Genomic DNA, 18689 nt, shown 5'->3' on the forward strand with positions numbered 1-18689 from the left:
CCACCGCCCCCCGCCGGTCGTCATCAACCTCCACCTATCATCATCAATCACCACCAACCAGACGTCGTCAGTCAACATTGTAATATGAAAAATATACTTACCATTTCTCGTCTGTGGGACAAGGGGTTTTTGTAATCATTAATCAATAATGAATTTCCGCAACTGGGCCAGAACTCGTGGTTTTTCCTTACGAGTTTTCAACGTAAAAATTTCTGGAGTCATCACTGTTTGTTTTCTCTTTCATCTATATGTGTGCTGAACTTTCGTATAACGTTAAGACAATAGTCTGTTACTCTACCGCCGTAAATTTTCTAGTACGCATCAAGTATATGAATGGACACATTTTAACAAAATATTAACATAACATGCAGTTTAAATACACTAAAAATCACGAGTTTAGATATAAATTATTAAAAAAATACGAAATACAAATAGGTAACTTTATTATATATGTAATTTATTATTTATTGTCAACTCAGTCATTTCTTCACACATTTGCTTCAATAAAAATTATTTATTTCTTCAGTATTAAATAAGCCAATTTAGACCCGGCCTAAAACTCTATTGATTAATCAAGCATAAGCTAGAAATAAGCTTGCTCCACTTGTTAACTCTCCTTATGGCCAGTGGCCAAGCTTGAACAAGCTCATTGAAATATATCACTATTTATGTTCAGCTCATTTATATTGAATGAAAAAACTTTGCTCATAATTGACTCCTTTGCTTAGTGAGCCGGACACGAGCTATTTGCTAACAACGAGTAGTTTTGAAAACCCTAGTCATGAATCTGTAGGATGTTAAGAGTAGGGAAAAGATCTAAATCTTGTTATGTATGTTAAAATATTTATTTAAATAGAATTTAATTTACTTTTATTCAATTTTTTTAATCAATTAATTTAATTGATTATAAATGATTTTACCATAAATAAATTTTAGTTTATGTTCGAATCGTTTATATAACAAATTTAACAAAAAAAAATATGTTCATATTTAGCTCATTTTCTTGGCCAACCTAGGGAACCGAGCTATGGAGCGAGTCGAATATGTGCTGTTGGCAATGAATAATGAGCGTCTTGAAGCCCAACTTCCGGTTAATGTTGTTTTATTATTATTATTATTTGCATTTTTTTTAACATAAAAATAACACTAAATGGTAAAAAGAAGAATCAAATACATGAAGAAAAACAATTCATCGGAATGCAACAAAAAAAATAATGCACAAAAAAGAGAAATTGAAATGACGACAAGTACTTACATAACATACAAACCAAAATCAAGAAATGAAATGGAAAAAGTGAAGAAACCAACAATCGATAGAATGATGTAAAGTAGAAGACCATGATTTTAAAATTCAAACTACAGTAAGACACAGAACTGAATACATCACGGATGTTGAGGCTCTTCTGGCTGCATGTGCGGTATCTCCGGCAACTCCGGCTTGGGCAACTCATGAGGTATCTCAGGTAATGGCGGCAGAGCGCCTGGTTTTGGGAGGTCATGAGGGATTTCTGGCAAGGGGGGTAGCTCTGGTTTGGGGAGGTCATGAGGGATTTCCGGCAATTGAGGGATATCTGGCTTTGGCAAGTCATGTGGAAACTCTGGCAATGGAGGCAAAGCAGGTTTGGGTAACTCATGAGGGATTTCTGGAAGCGGAGGCAACTCTAGCTTTGGAAGTTCAGGCAAAGGAGGCCATTCAAGATTTGGCACTGATGGCTGCTCCTCCTTCGGAGCTTCTTCCAACAGAACACGAGCAGAGTTTCCTGAGAAAACGAGCGCCAGAAGAAGGGAGCAGATGATGATCAGATATTTGGAGGCCATATTTAGAGAAAAGATTGGAGAGTGTGGATATGATGGAAGGAGGTGGCTAATGCATGTGGTATTTATAATTGAAGTAAGGGAGTGCTGAAACTTAGTTTGCAGATTTTGTATGATCCTAGCTCATCTTTTGTCAATTAGTACTAAGAAAATAGTTATATGGTAGTTTAGTTGGTGGCATTTGCTGTAATAATTTATTTGCGTTTGGTTTGGCTGTTGGAGCAACTGAGCATAGAAAGAGGGGGCGAGAAGAGGAAGATGAAGATGAAGATGATGAGATGTCTGTTATGTAGCCTAATTTTGAGTTAGCTCACCTTCCAATCATTATTCAAGCCAAGAAGAAAACTTCAAAGTGGATAAACTAATGTGCCCATTTTGGAATTTTATGGGAGATTGACGAGAATATACAGCTAACGACTTAGCTAGGATTATAATTATGGGCACGCCATCAAAATGCAATTAGACTTTTCTTCCTTTCGTTTTCGATTGAAGGAAGAAAGCTTTGGTTTGAAGTAATTTGAAGTAGGAAATGGAAATGAAAATAATAATGAAATTGAATTTAGATTAATTTTTCCATGCTTTTTTTATAGATGACATACACATTGAGTGAAAGTATATATTTGTTTAAATTTATCGTGTGAATAAACAATGTAGGGATATGAATCTAAAAAATGATTTCATAATTTTTTTGTCTGTTTTACTATATATAAGTGCGGAATTGTAAAAAAAAACCAACTAAGGGTCCATTTGGGGCAGCTTATAAGGGCGGCTCATATTTTTAAAACCGCCGCCGTACCTTTTGGTTCGCGCGTTTCGCCAGCTTATCCGAAATTGTGTTTGAGCTTTTACACTAAATGCAGGCCGCGGGTCGACCCTTGCAGCCGGACCGCGGGCCGCATTTCAGGATAAGCAGCTTATCCTGAAACGCACAAGCTGCCCCAAACGGACCCTAAGTATAAATTTGAAAATAGAAAGCATGAATTTATTATTATTATATGATATGATTTTGTTAATCAATTGCTTACTCCCGAGGATTGTTGTGTCATTAAGGACGTCGCATCGGCCACATAGCTACGAGAGACAATTCTATAGTTGCCCGCAGAGAATTATGAAGACGTGTGACTTCTTCTGGTGAGCAGACAGTCTAACATATTCCACCGCCGAGAGTGATCGAGAATAGATAGTATACCTTAAGGACGGCGTAGCTCGTGGCATATGTCGTTTGCATTTTACAAATAATTATCATATTATTAACTGTTATTTTCATAGTTTTTTTTTTATTATTTTGGTAATCATGATACTTACTGTTAAGCGAGGCATATATATTTTTTTTTTTGTATGATTATGAAGTCGATTTTTTCTTTTAAGTGTCAAATACAAGTTGCTTTGTGTGTGTATAGATGTACATACGTGTGTACATATGTATATAAATATTAGTGTTTGTTTAAGTTACGGTTTAAAATTTAGATTTAACGTTCAAGTGGGTTCAAGATTTAGGTGAATTAAAATTATTTTATATTTGTTCAATTTTTTTTTTTTTATTTAACCATGGTAATGAAATTAATTTTAGATCTTTTTTTTTCGTTTAACAATGATAATGATATGGAGAATAGCATATAGATAAATGCTTTAATTTTTAATCAAGTTTGATTATAAGAACTTAGTTTAAGTTTAGTTTGTAGCGGGATTATTTTATTATCAAGATGTTCTTGATTTATAATGATGATTGTACGGTACAGTTCCCTTAAAATTAAAAATAGATTGTATGGTTGCGTAGGGATATGCATGTAGATATTTCTTCTTTATTTTTTGGGAACAATATGGAGTGACACAACGAAAAATAGTATGCATGAAAATCAATGATTTTATATATGCCACCTTAGCTTTGCATGAGGAGATTTATTTCATTTTTAAAAATTGAAATAGTAATACTTTTCTTGGGATATTAAAGGATTGGGCGTTACTTATGTATTTATTTGTCTAAGATGTCAACTTCAATTATTATATATATACTTATGTATGAAAAAAATTATTTAACTAATGTGTTAAATGTCTTTGTCCTAAAATTTATAGTGCTATAATATGTATCCAAATTTTAATATTATGAATGCACGATATAATGCTTTCAATAAAAACATTGCTCTGAGACTAGATTTGTTCAGCTTCTTTTAGAGAAAGTAGTAGACATTTCCTCAACCCACTATACCAACAAGCATGCATTTGATAGTCAGTACTATGTCGGCCACCCCAATGCCCGTCCAACCTGTTGTTGTACTTCCAATTACAAAGCCCTTCCACACCCCTATAACTCCCACCACACTACCATCTCCACCATTCTTCAAGGCAATCCCCTCTGCTCCTGAGCTGTGTATATCTTCTCCATAAACAACTCTCCATCTTATAGGAGAGAGTGAACAAAATGATACCTCAGTTGAATGTGTTTTATTCCTGTATGAAAAGCTACATTCTTACTAAGTGTGAAGCTTTCCATCGCCTGCTCCTAGCCCAATTTTCTCAAAAATCTATGTAGTCAAATCAACTCCTTACCAGTCTTAGTGATAACAATGTATTCGACCTCCGTAATTGGAAGTACAACAATCTTCTCCAACCTGTAAAACCAACTCAATATTGTGTTACACAAAATGAAGATATGACCTATTGTACTTCTTCTACAATCCACATCTCCTGTTAGATCTAAATCAATAAATCCATGTAAACTGATCCGACCACTTTCATAAGAAAGTGTTATGTTGATTGTTCCCCTCAAATACCTGAGAATGCACTTCATTGCCTCCCAATGATGTAAGCTTGGATTGCCCGTGTACTTGATGAATACGTCCACTGCATATGCAATATCTGACTTGATACAAATCATCGCGCGGATGAAACTTCCAACTGTTGAAGTATATGAAATCTCTTCATCTGTGGCTTGCATTGAAGCGCTTACTACTATCTAACTCATCTTTCAACCTGCAGACCCACTTGTTGTGTAGTGCTCTTTTGTCATTTGGTATGACTGTCAAATCCCAAGTTTTATGTGGCCCCAAATATTACATTTCTTTATTCCCACTTTCTTGAATCTTCAACTTGAGTGACCGACTCAAAACACTATGGATCACCATCATCAATTAATAACAAATAGTGCAATGAAGGAGAATATCTGTGTACATGTCTTATCACTCAGTTGTAACTTTTGATTTCTGTAGTAGGTGGTTGAGAAATTTTCATTGCTCCTTTTGGTTGAGCACCACTTCTTTCTCGACCTTTCTGACCACCAATATCGTGTTTTCTCAACATACTTAGATTTTCCATAAGTAGCTAATGAGCTATCATGAGTTTTGACCCGGTCCTTATAAATCTTTATGTCATTAAAAGTAAAATCCCTACTCCTTATGAATTTCTAATTTTGATAATCCCAGAAATTGTACCCAAACTTATCTAGGTCATGTCCAATGAAGATGCACTTAACTGATCTCGAGTTAAGTTTGTTTCTGGACTCTGCATCAATAAGCACATGCAGAACACTCAAATACTCTTAAATGAGAAAGATTTGTCTTTTTTTCACTCCAGGCTTTTTCAGGTTCAACCAAAGTTACTGATGTACCACATTTAATCAGATAAATTGTAGTATTTACTGCTCCAGTCCAAAATTGTTTTGTTAAGCCTATATGCAACATCATGCTCTTAGCACGCTCCGCGAATTTTCTGTTCATGCACTCAACCACACTATTTTGTTGTGGTATCTTTGAGACAGTGAACTCATACCAGAACTCCTCTTTAGTACAAAAATTCTTGAACTTCTAATCATGATACTCATTACTATTATCTGATCTGAGACACTTTAACTTGAAGTTTGTCTCATTTTCTACCATAACCTTTCACTTCTTGAAGACTTTAAATACATCAATTTTTTTTTCTTTAACAAATAAACCCATATCTTTCTCGTGTGATCATCAATAAATGTGAAAAATTGGTGAGAACCTCCAATGAACTGAACTGGAGTAGGACCCCATACATTAGTATGTACTAACTCTAATTTTTTTTTTCACCACCGACCCACTCTTAGAGAATAATGATTTTTCTACTTGACATATATACAGTTTTCACAAAAATTCAGATCAACCGATTTTAACCCCTGAAGCTTATTTTTAGAAAGTATGGACTTCATACATTTCTCGCTTATATGGCCAAGCCTATGGTTCTATAGACCCGCATCAACCTTGATTCCATCTACATCATTGAAATTAGCCATTTTATTAATTAGGTAATAAGTTGTATGAAAAAAAATTAGAGTTATAAGTAATCAGTAGTTTCCCCCTGATTACTTTGCACAAATCACCTTTGAAAGTAATTACAAGTCCTGACTTTGCTAGCTAGCTCACACAAATGAGATTTACTTTCAGATTTGGAGCATGTCCAACTTAAGTAAGCTTTTAGACTGTTCCATTTGACAACCTGTTATCAACATCACCCTTGCTTAGGATACTGTAGGTAAGCTTTGCCTAGATCACTCTGAGTGTAATTTCTAAACACATATTTATTGGGGCAAGCATGAAAAGAGGCACCTAAATCTACTATCCAAGATTCAGTACTGACTAGGGATAATATTATGGAGTCGTTTTCGATTTCACTAGTGGAGATTTTTGTAGAGAGATTTCTTTCTGGTCCTGTATCACCAACTTTCATTGCAACTTTGCAGTTCTTCTTAAAATGCCTTTTTTTATTGTAGTTCCAGCGTTCTCCTTTGCTTGACTTTGGCTTTGCTCTCTCTGACTTGGATCTACATCTCCCTGTATCGTTATCCAGATTCCTTCCTATGTTATCAGAATTCAACGCAGAACCTGATGATTCACTATCATTGCATTTCTGCAAACTTCTTCATTCAATATCAAACAATATCTTTGAAGATAGGTTTAAATTCTCTAAAAAATTGATCACCGCCGTAACCAAACCATCCCACCTTTCTAGCAATAAAGATAGTAACACCAGTAGCACAACTGACTCGTTATAGTATTGAAATTATTCAAATGTTTTGTAACTGCACTGTCATTCACCTTCTTCATGTTAGATAACTTCTTCAATAGAAAAACCTTAATAGAATCAAATGGTTTTTCATAAGATCCATCATTATTTTCTCATTTACAATATTAAACACAACAGACAGAAAAAGTGACAATTGAATAATAACTAGTGGCGTTCGATCCAACACTTCCCATTTCTCCACAAGCATAGACCAAGGCTCCTTATAATTTCTTGTAGGGAAGGTATAAATTTTTCTTATACAACAAATCCTACACTTGCATCTTCCAGAATGTGAAGTTTGTCCCATTGAACATCTCCACTTTGAACCTTGTTTTGTCGGTCGTTGCTCCAACTCAAATTGAACATCACTCAGATACTATTGTGTTGAGGAAATCTCGAAAGAATTCCCTTCCAAATTCACCGGGACTTAGAATTAATTAGAAATTTAAACCACATCACGGAATAACATCGCGTAGATTCGAGAAAACTATAACAAACATATGAACAAAAGCACAAAAAAATAAAAAAACAAACAAGAAAAGTACAAAAGAATTTAAAGTGGAAAAACCAAAAAATTGGCAAAAGTTGCGGAGCCACGCCACAATAAAAGTTCCACTATGAAAATAGAGAGTTTACAGAGAACATAATCAATTTTCTCTCCTCTCTCAAGAAAACTAACAAGACCTCGCTCCAAACACTTTCTTCTCCGATCCGAGGTGAGGTTCACTCGTCGGATTCACTGAAATCCTCCACTCAAACACTTCTTACCTTCAACGGGATTTTTGTTGAAGAACTCTCACACTGAAAGTAATCATTACACAGCTCGAAATTGGCCCTTAAACAAAAAATTCGTGCCAAACGCTTTGGGCTCATTGAATCTGTGCTTAATATCGGTCTGCGTGAGCCAAAATAATTCGTGAGCTGGCTCAAATTTTACTTGATAAATAGCTAGCAAACTAAGAAGGATTAGCTAACGAGTTAAGCTTGATTTAGACTTGATTCGACTGATCAGTATATCAATCTACTCATTTTACAAAAATATTAACGTAACATGCAGTTAAAATACACTAAAAATCAGAGCTAAGATATAAATTATTAAACATATGAAATAAAAATATTTTACTTTATTATATATGTAATTTATCATTAATTTTCCATTCAGTTATTCCATCACACATTCGCTTCAATTAAAACTATTTGTTTCTTTAATATTAAGACTTTTAATATTACGCTCGGCCTCAAACTGACTATTCAAACATAAGTTAGAAATAAGCTTGCTCGACATGTTGACTCTCCTTATTGCTAGAGGACGAGCTTGGGCACGCTCATTGAAAATTACCAATATTTATGTTTAACTCGTTTATATTTAATGCAAAAAATTTGCTCATGTTGGACTCGTTTGCTTAGCGAGCCGAACACAAACTATTCGCTAACAATTAGTAGTTTTGAAAAACCTTGTTATGAAACTGTATGATGTTAAGAGTAGGGCAAGACCTAAATCTTATTATATATGTTAAAATATTTATTTAAATAGAATTTAACATACTTTTATTCTAATATTTTAATCAATAATATAAATTGATTATAAATATTTCTAGCCCAAAACAAATTTTAGTTTGTGACTTTTATTCTAATATTTTAATCAATAATATAAATTCATTATAAATATTTCTAGCCCAAAATAAATTTTAGTTTGTATTCGACTCGTTTATATATCTAGCGCAAAAAAAAATTTTGATCTAGCTCATTTTTTTGGCCAACCAAGAGTGTAACGAGTCAAATATGAGCTGTTGGCAATGAACAATGAACAATGAACATCTCGACAGCCCAACTTCCGGTTAATGTTGCTTTTTTTTGTTTGATTTACATATCTTCTCCTTTTTATTTTTTTAAACAAAAAAATAACACAAAATAGCTCAAATAAGAATCAAATACACGAAGAAAAACAATTCATCAGAGTGCAACAAAAACAATAATGCACAAAAAAGAGAATTTCAAATGCGTACAAGTGCTTCCATAACATACAACCCAAAATATATAAATGAAATGAAAAAAGTTAGGAAACCAACAATCGATAGAATGATGTGAAGTAGAAGAAGAGGAGTTCAAAATTCAAACGACAGTAACACACAGAACTGAACATATCACGGATGTTGAGGCTCTGCCGGCTGCAAGTGCGGTATCTCTGGCAACTCCGGCTTGGGAAATTCATGAGGTATCTCTGGCAATGGCGGCAGAGCATCTGGCTTTGGGAGGTCATGAGGGATTTCCGGCAATGGCGGTAACTCTGGTTTGGGGAGGTCATGAGGGATTTCCGGCAAGTGAGGGATATCTGGCTTCGGCAAGTCATGTGGAAACTCCGGCAATGGAGGCAACGCCGGTTTGGGTAACTCATGCGGGATTTCTGGCAGCGGAGGCAACTCTAGCTTTGGGAGTTCAGGCAAAGGAGGCCATTCTAGCTTTGGCAATGATGGCTGCTCCTCCTTTGGAGCTTCTTCCAACAGAAGACGAGAAGAGTTTCCTGAGAAAACGAGCGCCAAAAGAAGGGAGCACATGATGATCAGAGATTTGGAGGCCATATTCAGAGAAAAGATTGGAGAGGGTTGATATGATGGAAGAAGGTGGCTAATGCATGTGGTATTTATAATTGAAGTAAGGGAGTGTTGAAACTTAATTTGCAGATTTTGTATGAAGCAAGCTCATCTTTTGTCAATTAATATTAAGAAAATATTTATGTGGTAGTTTGGTTGGTGGCCTTTGCTGTAATAATTTATTTGCGTTTGGTTTGGCTGTTGGAGCAACTGAGCATAGAAAGACTGGGGGAAAAGAGGAAGATGAAGATGAAGATGATGAGATGTCGTTATGTAGCCTAATGCCTAATTTTGAGTTAGCTCACCTTCCTACAATATTCATGCCAAGAAGAAAACTTGAAAGTGGATAAACTTATGCGCCCTTTTCGGACTTTTATGGGAGATTGACGAGGTTATACAGCTAACGACTTAGCTAGATTTATACTTATAGGCACGCCATCAAAATGCGATTAGACTTTTCTTCCTTTTTGTTTTCGATTGAAGCAAGAAAGCTTTGGTTTGAAGTAATTAGAAGTAGGAAATGAAAATGAAAATAATAATCAAATTGAATTTAGATTAATTTTTTCATGCTTTATTTATGGATGACATACAAATTGAGTGAAATTATACATTTGTTTAAATTTATTGTGTGAATAAACAATGTAGGGATATGAATCGCAAAAATGATTTCTAATTTTTTTGTCGTCTGTTTTACTATAAATGAGTGTGGAATTGTAATAAAAAATAATTAAGTATAAAATTGGAAATAGAAAGCTTGAATTTAGTGTTACTATATGGTCTGATTTCTGTTAATCAATTGTTTACTCCAGAGGATTGTTGTGTCATTGTGGACGTCACATCGTCCACATAGCTACAAGAGATAGCTCTACAGGTGCCCGTGGAGAATCACGGAGAAGTGTGACTTCTTCTGGTGGGCAGACAATCTGTCAGGTTTCACCGTCGAAAGTGATCGAGAATAGATATTATACTTAGAGGACAACGTAGATTGTGACATATGGCGTCTATATTTTTAAAATAATACTATCATTTTATTAAATATTATTTTCATAGTTTTTTTTTCTTTATTTTAATAATCCTGATAGTGTATATCTTTTTTTGGTGCGGTTTTGAAGTAGATTTTTGCTTCTCACATGTCAAATATATTGACATGACAATCCTGTTACACACAATATTATTATGCAAGGACGGTATGATCATTTATCCAGAACAGCTGCAACACAATTGTATTCAATCTGCAAAAAATAAATTACCAACCAGCTTATTTGCAGCAGTTTCCTGATGCAGCTGCTGCGTAGCAGTTTATTGATAAGTTGCAGTGTGTATGTATAGATGTATATATGTGTGTACATATGTATATAAACATTGGTGTATGTTTAAGTTACAGTTTGAAATTTAGATTTAATGTTCAACTGGGTTTCAGATTTAGGTGAATTAAATTTATTGTATATTAGTTCAATTTTTATTTATTTAACCATGGTAATCAAATTTGATACACCACCAACAAATTTTCATCATCCAACACGAATTTCGAGACATGACACGAATCTCGAAATGATATTTTAATCAAAAAAAACATTCAAATATTGTTAAAAATTCATATAGAGCTCCAATTTCAGTAAATTTATAGTCAAACTGACCTGTTCAATGAGACAAACCTAATGATATGAAAACTAGCTCAATCCAAGTCAAATCAAGCCCAGATCAAGTCATTAAACTACAGTTAGAAGATTTGTGAATACATTTGGAAAGTCAAACGACTGTCAAATATTACAAGTTTATATTCAAAACGAGCGACTCGACAAGACGAATCCAACGAGCCTAAGATCACTCAATTCTAACATTGTTAAGACACTCAAATGTTCATTAAACGCCCGTATGATCGAGGGAAGCTCTCCGAACCGTTAGATCAAAATTGTTTGTATTTTTATTAAACGCCGTATGATCGAGGGAAGCTCTCCGAACCTTTCGATCAAAATTGTTTGTATTTTTGAACTAATTGCACCCAGAACACTATAAATAGAGCTTCATCCCTCTCATGAGGGGGAAGGAAGTCTAGAGAGTCTGAGGTCTTGAGGAGAAGCTGCAGCTCAGCATCACCACCAATCGCATCGATCACCGCCGACCTCTATCGTCGACCACCGCCGACCTCCGTCATCAACCACTGTCGATCTCAGACGACCACTGCGGAGCTCAGACGACCCGACCACCGCCGACCGTCGTCGACCACCGCCGACCGTCATCGACCACCGCCGGTCGTCATCAACCTCCACCTATCATCATCAATCACCACCAACCAGACGTCGTCAGTCAACATTGTAATATGAAAAATATAGTTACCATTTCCCGTCTGTGGGACAAGGGATTTTTGTAATCATTAATCAATAATGAATTTCCGCAACTGGGCCAGAACTCGTGGTTTTTCCTTACGAGTTTTCAACGTAAAAATTTCTGCAGTCATCACTGTTTGTTTTCTCTTTCATATATATGTGTGCTGAACTTTCGTATAACGCTAAGACACATCTATATGTGTGCTGAACTTTCGTATAACGTTAAGACAATAGTCTGTTACTCTACCGCCGTAAATTTTCTAGTACGCATCAAGTATATGAATGGACACATTTTAACAAAATATTAACATAACATGCAGTTTAAATACACTAAAAATCACGAGTTTAGATATAAATTATTAAAAAAATACGAAATACAAATAGGTAACTTTATTATATATGTAATTTATTATTTATTGTCAACTCAGTCATTTCTTCACACATTTGCTTCAATAAAAATTATTTATTTCTTCAGTATTAAATAAGCCAATTTAGACCCGGCCTAAAACTCTATTGATTAATCAAGCATAAGCTAGAAATAAGCTTGCTCCACTTGTTAACTCTCCTTATGGCCAGTGGCCAAGCTTGAACAAGCTCATTGAAATATATCACTATTTATGTTCAGCTCATTTATATTGAATGAAAAAATTTTGCTCATAATTGACTCCTTTGCTTAGTGAGCCGGACACGAGCTATTTGCTAACAACGAGTAGTTTTGAAAACCCTAGTCATGAATCTGTAGGATGTTAAGAGTAGGGAAAAGATCTAAATCTTGTTATGTATGTTAAAATATTTATTTAAATAGAATTTAATTTACTTTTATTCAATTTTTTTAATCAATTAATTTAATTGATTATAAATGATTTTACCATAAATAAATTTTAGTTTATGTTCGAATCGTTTATATAACAAATTTAACAAAAAAAAATATGTTCATATTTAGCTCATTTTCTTGGCCAACCTAGGGAACCGAGCTATGGAGCGAGTGAATATGTGCTGTTGGCAATGAATAATGAGCGTCTTGAAGCCCAACTTCCGGTTAATGTTGTTTTATTATTATTATTATTTGCATTTTTTTTAACATAAAAATAACACTAAATGGTAAAAAGAAGAATCAAATACATGAAGAAAAACAATTCATCGGAATGCAACAAAAAAAATAATGCACAAAAAAGAGAAATTGAAATGACGACAAGTACTTACATAACATACAAACCAAAATCAAGAAATGAAATGGAAAAAGTGAAGAAACCAACAATCGATAGAATGATGTAAAGTAGAAGACCATGATTTTAAAATTCAAACTACAGTAAGACACAGAACTGAATACATCACGGATGTTGAGGCTCTTCTGGCTGCATGTGCGGTATCTCCGGCAACTCCGGCTTGGGCAACTCATGAGGTATCTCAGGTAATGGCTGCAGAGCGCCTGGTTTTGGGAGGTCATGAGGGATTTCTGGCAATGGCGATAGCTCTGGTTTGGGGAGGTCGTGAGGGATTTCTGGCAATTGAGGGATATCTGGCTTTGGCAAGTCATGTGGAAACTCTGGCAATGGAGGCAAAGCAGGTTTGGGTAACTCATGAGGGATTTCTGGAAGCGGAGGCAACTCTAGCTTTGGAAGTTCAGGCAAAGGAGGCCATTCAAGCTTTGGCAGTGATGGCTGCTCCTCCTTCGGAGCTTCTTCCAACAGAACACGAGCAGAGTTCCCTGAGAAAACGAGCGCCAGAAGAAGAGAACAGATTATGATTAGAGAATTGGAGGCCATTTTTAGAGAAGAGTGGATAGTGTGGATAGGATGGAAGGAGGTGGCTAATGCATGTGGTATTTATAATTGAAGTAAGGAAGTGCTGAAACTGAATCTGCAGATTTTTTATGATGCTAGCTCGTCTTTGTTCAATTAGTATTAAGAAAATATGTATATTGTAGTTTAGTTGGCGGCGTTTGCTTTAATAATTTATTTGCGTTTGGTTTGGCTGTTGGCGCAACTGAGCATAGAAAGAGAGGGGGGAGAAGATGAAGATAAAGAAGAAGATGAAGATGATGAGATGTCTGTTATGTAGCCTAATTTTGAGTTAGCTCACCTTCCTATCAATATTCATGCGGAGAAGAAAACTTTAAAATGGATAAACTAATGCGCCCATCTTGGAATTTTATGGCAGATGATGAGATGTATGTTATGTAGACTTCGGTAGATTTCTAATTATAAATGCAATTAGACTTTCTTCCTTTTGTTTTCGATTGAAGGAAGAAAGCTTAGGCATGAAGTAATTTGAAGCAGGAAAAGAAAAGGAAATGAAAATGAAAACAATAATGAAATTAGATTTAGATTAAATTTTTTCATACTTGTTTAACATATGACGTACAAATTGAGTAAATGTATATATTTGTTCAAATAATAATTTTTTTTCCCGTCTGTATTACTATATATGAGTGTGGAATTGTAATAAAAACAATTAAGTATAAATCTGGAATAGAAAGCATGAATTTATTGTTATTAAATGGGGTCAAATTTTGTTAATCAATTGTTTACTTAGAGCTCTCAATTTCACCTATCAAGTTTTACAGCGAGTTTGTTAGGGAGCTAGGGAGTGTCCCCCTATATTGGGTTCAGGAGCGTTAATTTTTTCTTTACACAAATCCCCTGCAGTGCAGTACTTATTCCAGTTTCTGAACTAGAGTATGACACTGCAGCATTTGGATGTCAGTACCCCTTTGGAGCGTCCTATAATTACTATTACGACCCCTCGGGGTGGCCTAGTAAATGCATTTGAAGTTCTTCACTTAAAGTTTTGGTTTTGATGATTAGAGATTTTTTTAAATTTCTTTTTGTGCGAAGGAGAGAAAATGAGCATCTTGAATTGTTCTAAAGTTTAAAGAAGCTTCAGTGTAGTATAATTTGTACAATTCTCCTCATTTTCCTTATAATGGATCGCTTGGAGTGGTGTGGCTCTCTCAGGTTTTTCTACATTAAACCTTGTGTTCTCTGTGTTTTATCATTTTGTGTGTTTTTATTCAAAATTTTGATTCGAATTTCCCGAATTAATTTCCATGGTTTAATCACGTCATCCCCCAACATTTGTGAAATAAATTGAATTGGCTTACTTTATTAACAAAGTTATTTGCTTATTTTTGTACTTCAATAGTGTAGACTAAAGTTGTTTGAATTAAACTTTAATAAATTTGGTTCAAGTTTGAGGAGTAAGTTTTAGGCCCCGTTTGGGGCAGCGGAGGACCTGCGGTGCAGTGGGGGGCCGCTGTTCGGTGATGTTTGGGGCGGCGGGGCAGCCGCAATACTCTGCGATATCACGTAAACACGAGACTCGGGTTCGACCCCACTACCCTTTTTTTTCCTTCGGCATTTTACTCATCCTCCCGCACTTTGTTTTGATTCCGCCCTGATCCTCTCCTACCTCTTTTGGTTCTTGCGCAAGAAAGGTGTCATCTTCCCCCTCCCTCCCCTCCTTCCTCTTCTCCGATGCATCTTACGCTTGCTGGTTCGCCATCTTCCTCCTCTGTTACTAGAATATATGTGAATGACTTGATTTTTTATTTTTGGTTTGGTTCGTCACTTTGCTCCTCTTTGAGAATGTGAATAGCTCTTTTATTGTAATATATGTGAATGTATTTTATGAATTAGATGTAATGTGTATGCTATATGTTTTGGATGGCTTGATTTTTTGTTTGGTTAGCCGTGGAGAAAAAAAAATTCATTCATGGATTGGGGATTATAGCAATCTGATGTTGGATTTTTTTTAGTGAGCCTCTATATCGGCTTTGTTCTGTTGGTCTCTACATGAGGTTCCAACAATAAAAATTGGAAAAACAAAATTATTGTAGACGCGGTTCGGGCATTGTTATTGTTCTTTGTTGTGGTTGGCTTGGATTGTCTTTGCCAAAGACTATAATTTATTATCTATGTAAAAAAACATTTTTAACACACATATTAGATTTTGAGCACTTATTGTTATGTTTTTTTTAATTTACAGTCATATGGACTTTATCCTTTATAATGTGAGTTTATAAATTTCTGCTTTTGAGGACAGTTTAGGACGAGACATACATCATGTTAAAAATAATATCATTATTATTTTACCTGTAATTTTATTAGTTTTTTTCTTTAGCACTTTCGGTACACATTGTTAAGTGAGTTGTATATCTGAACTTTGGTCTGTTTTGAAACAAATTTTTACTTCTGAAGTATCAAATATGTGACTGCCACAGTTCTGTTTTAAACAACTTAACTAAATAGGGATAGACTGGTCATTTTTCCTAAAATAGCGACCCACGGTTGTTTTCGAACAGCTACAACAAACAAACATTCAACTTCCCCGCAACAACTTTATGGGGAAGCGCAGTTGCAGCTAAAAAATAGAGAAACTACAGCTGCCCCAAACAGACTATTAGTTTGCACTTATTTCGCACTTACCTAAAAAATAGAGAAACTACAGCTGCCCCAAACAGATCATTAGTTTGCACTTATTTCAACATTCTTAAGATTTAGTGACTTTAATATTTACTTGAGTATAATTTATTTAATTTTAAACTAAGCTTAACTTAATTTAATTGTATGAACTTAATCATATGTGTTTGTGTATGGATGTAAAAAAGCGTGCACACATGTATATAAACATTGGTGTATGTTTAAGTTACAGTTTCAAATATAGATTTAATTTTTAAGCTGAAATGGCTATGTTGTTACTTTTAGTTCTATTAGTGGAACAAGGGAAATGGTAGTTTGTGATGGTTGCTCAATTTTTAATTGTTCATTTGTAATTACAAGACCTTTGTATTTTGTAAGCATCAATTCATGTTTGTTTATACTAGCTTTAACTTAATCTTTTGATGAGATTGTTAATAACAATCAATCTATTCTGTTGGATTTTCATGCACAACCTAGCACCACTTATCATTTTATTGTGAAATATCAACTCTAGGTTCATCTCTTACCTCATGGCTAATATAATATATCCTTCTGTGTCCTTGATTGCATTCCCAACCCAGCACCTTAGCTTTTTGTTTTCTTTGAAATGCTTAGTGTTTTGGATGTTTGTTTGGGTGTTGGATGAGGTATCTAAGATGGATTCTATCTTGTGCCTGCTTAGTTGTTGATGAGTTTGTGCTACGAGGTTCAATTATTATGATTCACTTGATTTTTTTCTAAGCGCCACCAAATCATTTGAATGCATTTTGAGCCCTCTCCGATCTCATCTTTGTTCTTGGGTCTCTTGATTTTGGATTTTTGGCACTCCATTGTAACTATTTCCATCTTATTGACCCGTACTTGCAATTGTTACATTTTGATCAATGAAATTTTGATACTTCTATTACTTAGTAATTATAAAACTTAAATGAGATTTATTCATAATCATGAATAAATTGTACACCAAATTATTAAATCACGTCTTTTCAATTCTGAAATTTATAAAAATATCAAAATAGCCCCAAAACTCTGTACTTTAATGTTGAAGTATATATATATATAGTTAAAACATTATATTTAATCCAAGCAATATATGAAAAGGTTTGTAATTAATGTACGTATAGGGGTTTAAGTGAGTCAAGCTGACTCGTGAGCCTGCTCGAGCTTGGCTCGATAAGTGGCTCGTGAACTTAGATCGATGAGCTAACATGCCAAGCGCAAGCCGACCTCAACTCGACTTGATAGCTCATGAGTCAGTTCATTTAAAAAAAAATAAATTAATATCAAATATGCATAAAACATATAAAATTTCAAAACTTTATCTTTACGATACTAAAAATATTTAAAAACTAATATTTTATATTGTATATCACGCGATTTTTTATTATTTATCTCCCAATTATTTAATATATTTCTTAGGTTTTTATAAAACAAATTTAGATTGATATTATTTTCTCTCTTTTATATTAAACAAACTGGCTCACGAGCAGGCTCGGAGTTGAAGATTTAAGCTCGAGCTTGAGCTTGAAGTCGACAAAATTAATTAAACTCAAGCTCAAGCCGAGAATAGCTCGAGCCCGACTCATCTCAAGTACACATCTTTTTGTACTCATGCGACATACAGTGGATAATAATTATCTACATGTGGAACGCTCGTTATTAATTCTCTTTAGAATTTTCATAAGAATATCTTTTATCTTTTTAAGAACGTATAATAATGTTATTATGAGAATATTATACTGACTCCAACGCCAAGTATTAAAAAGAAGAGTAAAATATATAAGAGAAATTAGAGGATAACATTAAGAAATTAATGCACGCAAGAAATCCAAAATATATATAAACACATAAATAGCACACGCAATCATCAATTACAAAAATTAAAAGTAAAATCAAAGAAAGAGAGGTACAATCTCATGATGAGAAATAAAAACAACGACTTCAAAGTTCGAACGGCAGTAACACAGAACACGTCAAGGAATTTGTATGAAGCTCATCTTTGTTTAATTTGTTTGTTTAATAAATTAAAGTAGTTTAAATTAAAGTAGTTTAGTTGGTGGCTTTCTTCTGATCAGTTTTTTGTGTCTGGTTTGACGCTTGGAGAAGACGCTTGGAGAAACGAAACTTATACCAGAGAGAGAGAGAGAGAGAGAGAAGGAGAAGTGTTTGTAACATAAGCTGATTTTGCGTAGCTCACCTTCTGATCAATATTCATATCAGAAAAAAAAAATGGCATTAGAAACAGATGCGCCCAGCTAGGAATTTGAGAGGAGATCGACGTTGCTAGCTGCCTGTTTAGCTTGATTTCTTTAGCTATCTTAAGCACCTCCCAAAATGTAATTTCATATACTTTAGATATATATATATATATATATATATATATATCGTTTATAATCTTTGTACTTGTTCCCAAATAAAGACTCATTTTGATAATCCTAGTCACGCAGTTTTAGGAGGTGAAGGGTAGGAGCGAGGTTTAGGAGGTGAAGGGTAGGAGCGAGGTTTAAATTATT

General features: G+C 34.6%; 2 protein-coding genes across 2 annotated transcripts; both read right to left on the reverse strand.

Annotated features, from left to right (window-relative positions):
• Positions 1-1338: 1338 nt before the first annotated feature.
• On the reverse strand, positions 1339-2030 carry LOC110021298 (IgA FC receptor-like). Its single transcript, XM_020719737.1, has one exon. The coding sequence runs from the start codon at positions 1816-1818 to the stop codon at positions 1384-1386; it is 435 nt and encodes a 144-aa protein (XP_020575396.1). The 5' UTR covers positions 1819-2030; the 3' UTR covers positions 1339-1383.
• A 6780-nt stretch (positions 2031-8810) lies between these two features.
• Positions 8811-13622, reverse strand: LOC110021286 (early nodulin-75-like). Its single transcript, XM_020719724.1, has 4 exons — positions 13091-13622; positions 10615-10660; positions 9734-9737; positions 8811-9535 (listed from the first exon to the last, which is right to left on the reverse strand). Exons 1-4 carry the CDS (start codon positions 13519-13521, stop codon positions 8982-8984), a joined length of 1035 nt encoding a protein of 344 aa, XP_020575383.1. The 5' UTR covers positions 13522-13622; the 3' UTR covers positions 8811-8981.
• Between the last annotated feature and the right edge of the window lie 5067 nt (positions 13623-18689).

This window comes from Phalaenopsis equestris, unplaced genomic scaffold, assembly GCF_001263595.1.
Source record: "Phalaenopsis equestris unplaced genomic scaffold, ASM126359v1 Scaffold000130, whole genome shotgun sequence".
Lineage (NCBI taxonomy): Eukaryota > Viridiplantae > Streptophyta > Magnoliopsida > Asparagales > Orchidaceae > Phalaenopsis > Phalaenopsis equestris.

Bases quoted from the DNA above. Each gene is read 5' to 3' on its own strand.
- LOC110021286 (XM_020719724.1), bottom strand. From the start codon at position 13,521: ATGGCCTCCAATTCTCTAATCATAATCTGTTCTCTTCTTCTGGCGCTC. The intron at 10,661-13,090 runs GTGATGTATTCA...TATTTTTTGCAG, and splicing joins CCAGAAGAGCCTCAACATCC to ATTGAATACAATTGTGTTGC.
- LOC110021298 (XM_020719737.1), bottom strand. From the start codon at position 1,818: ATGGCCTCCAAATATCTGATCATCATCTGCTCCCTTCTTCTGGCGCTC.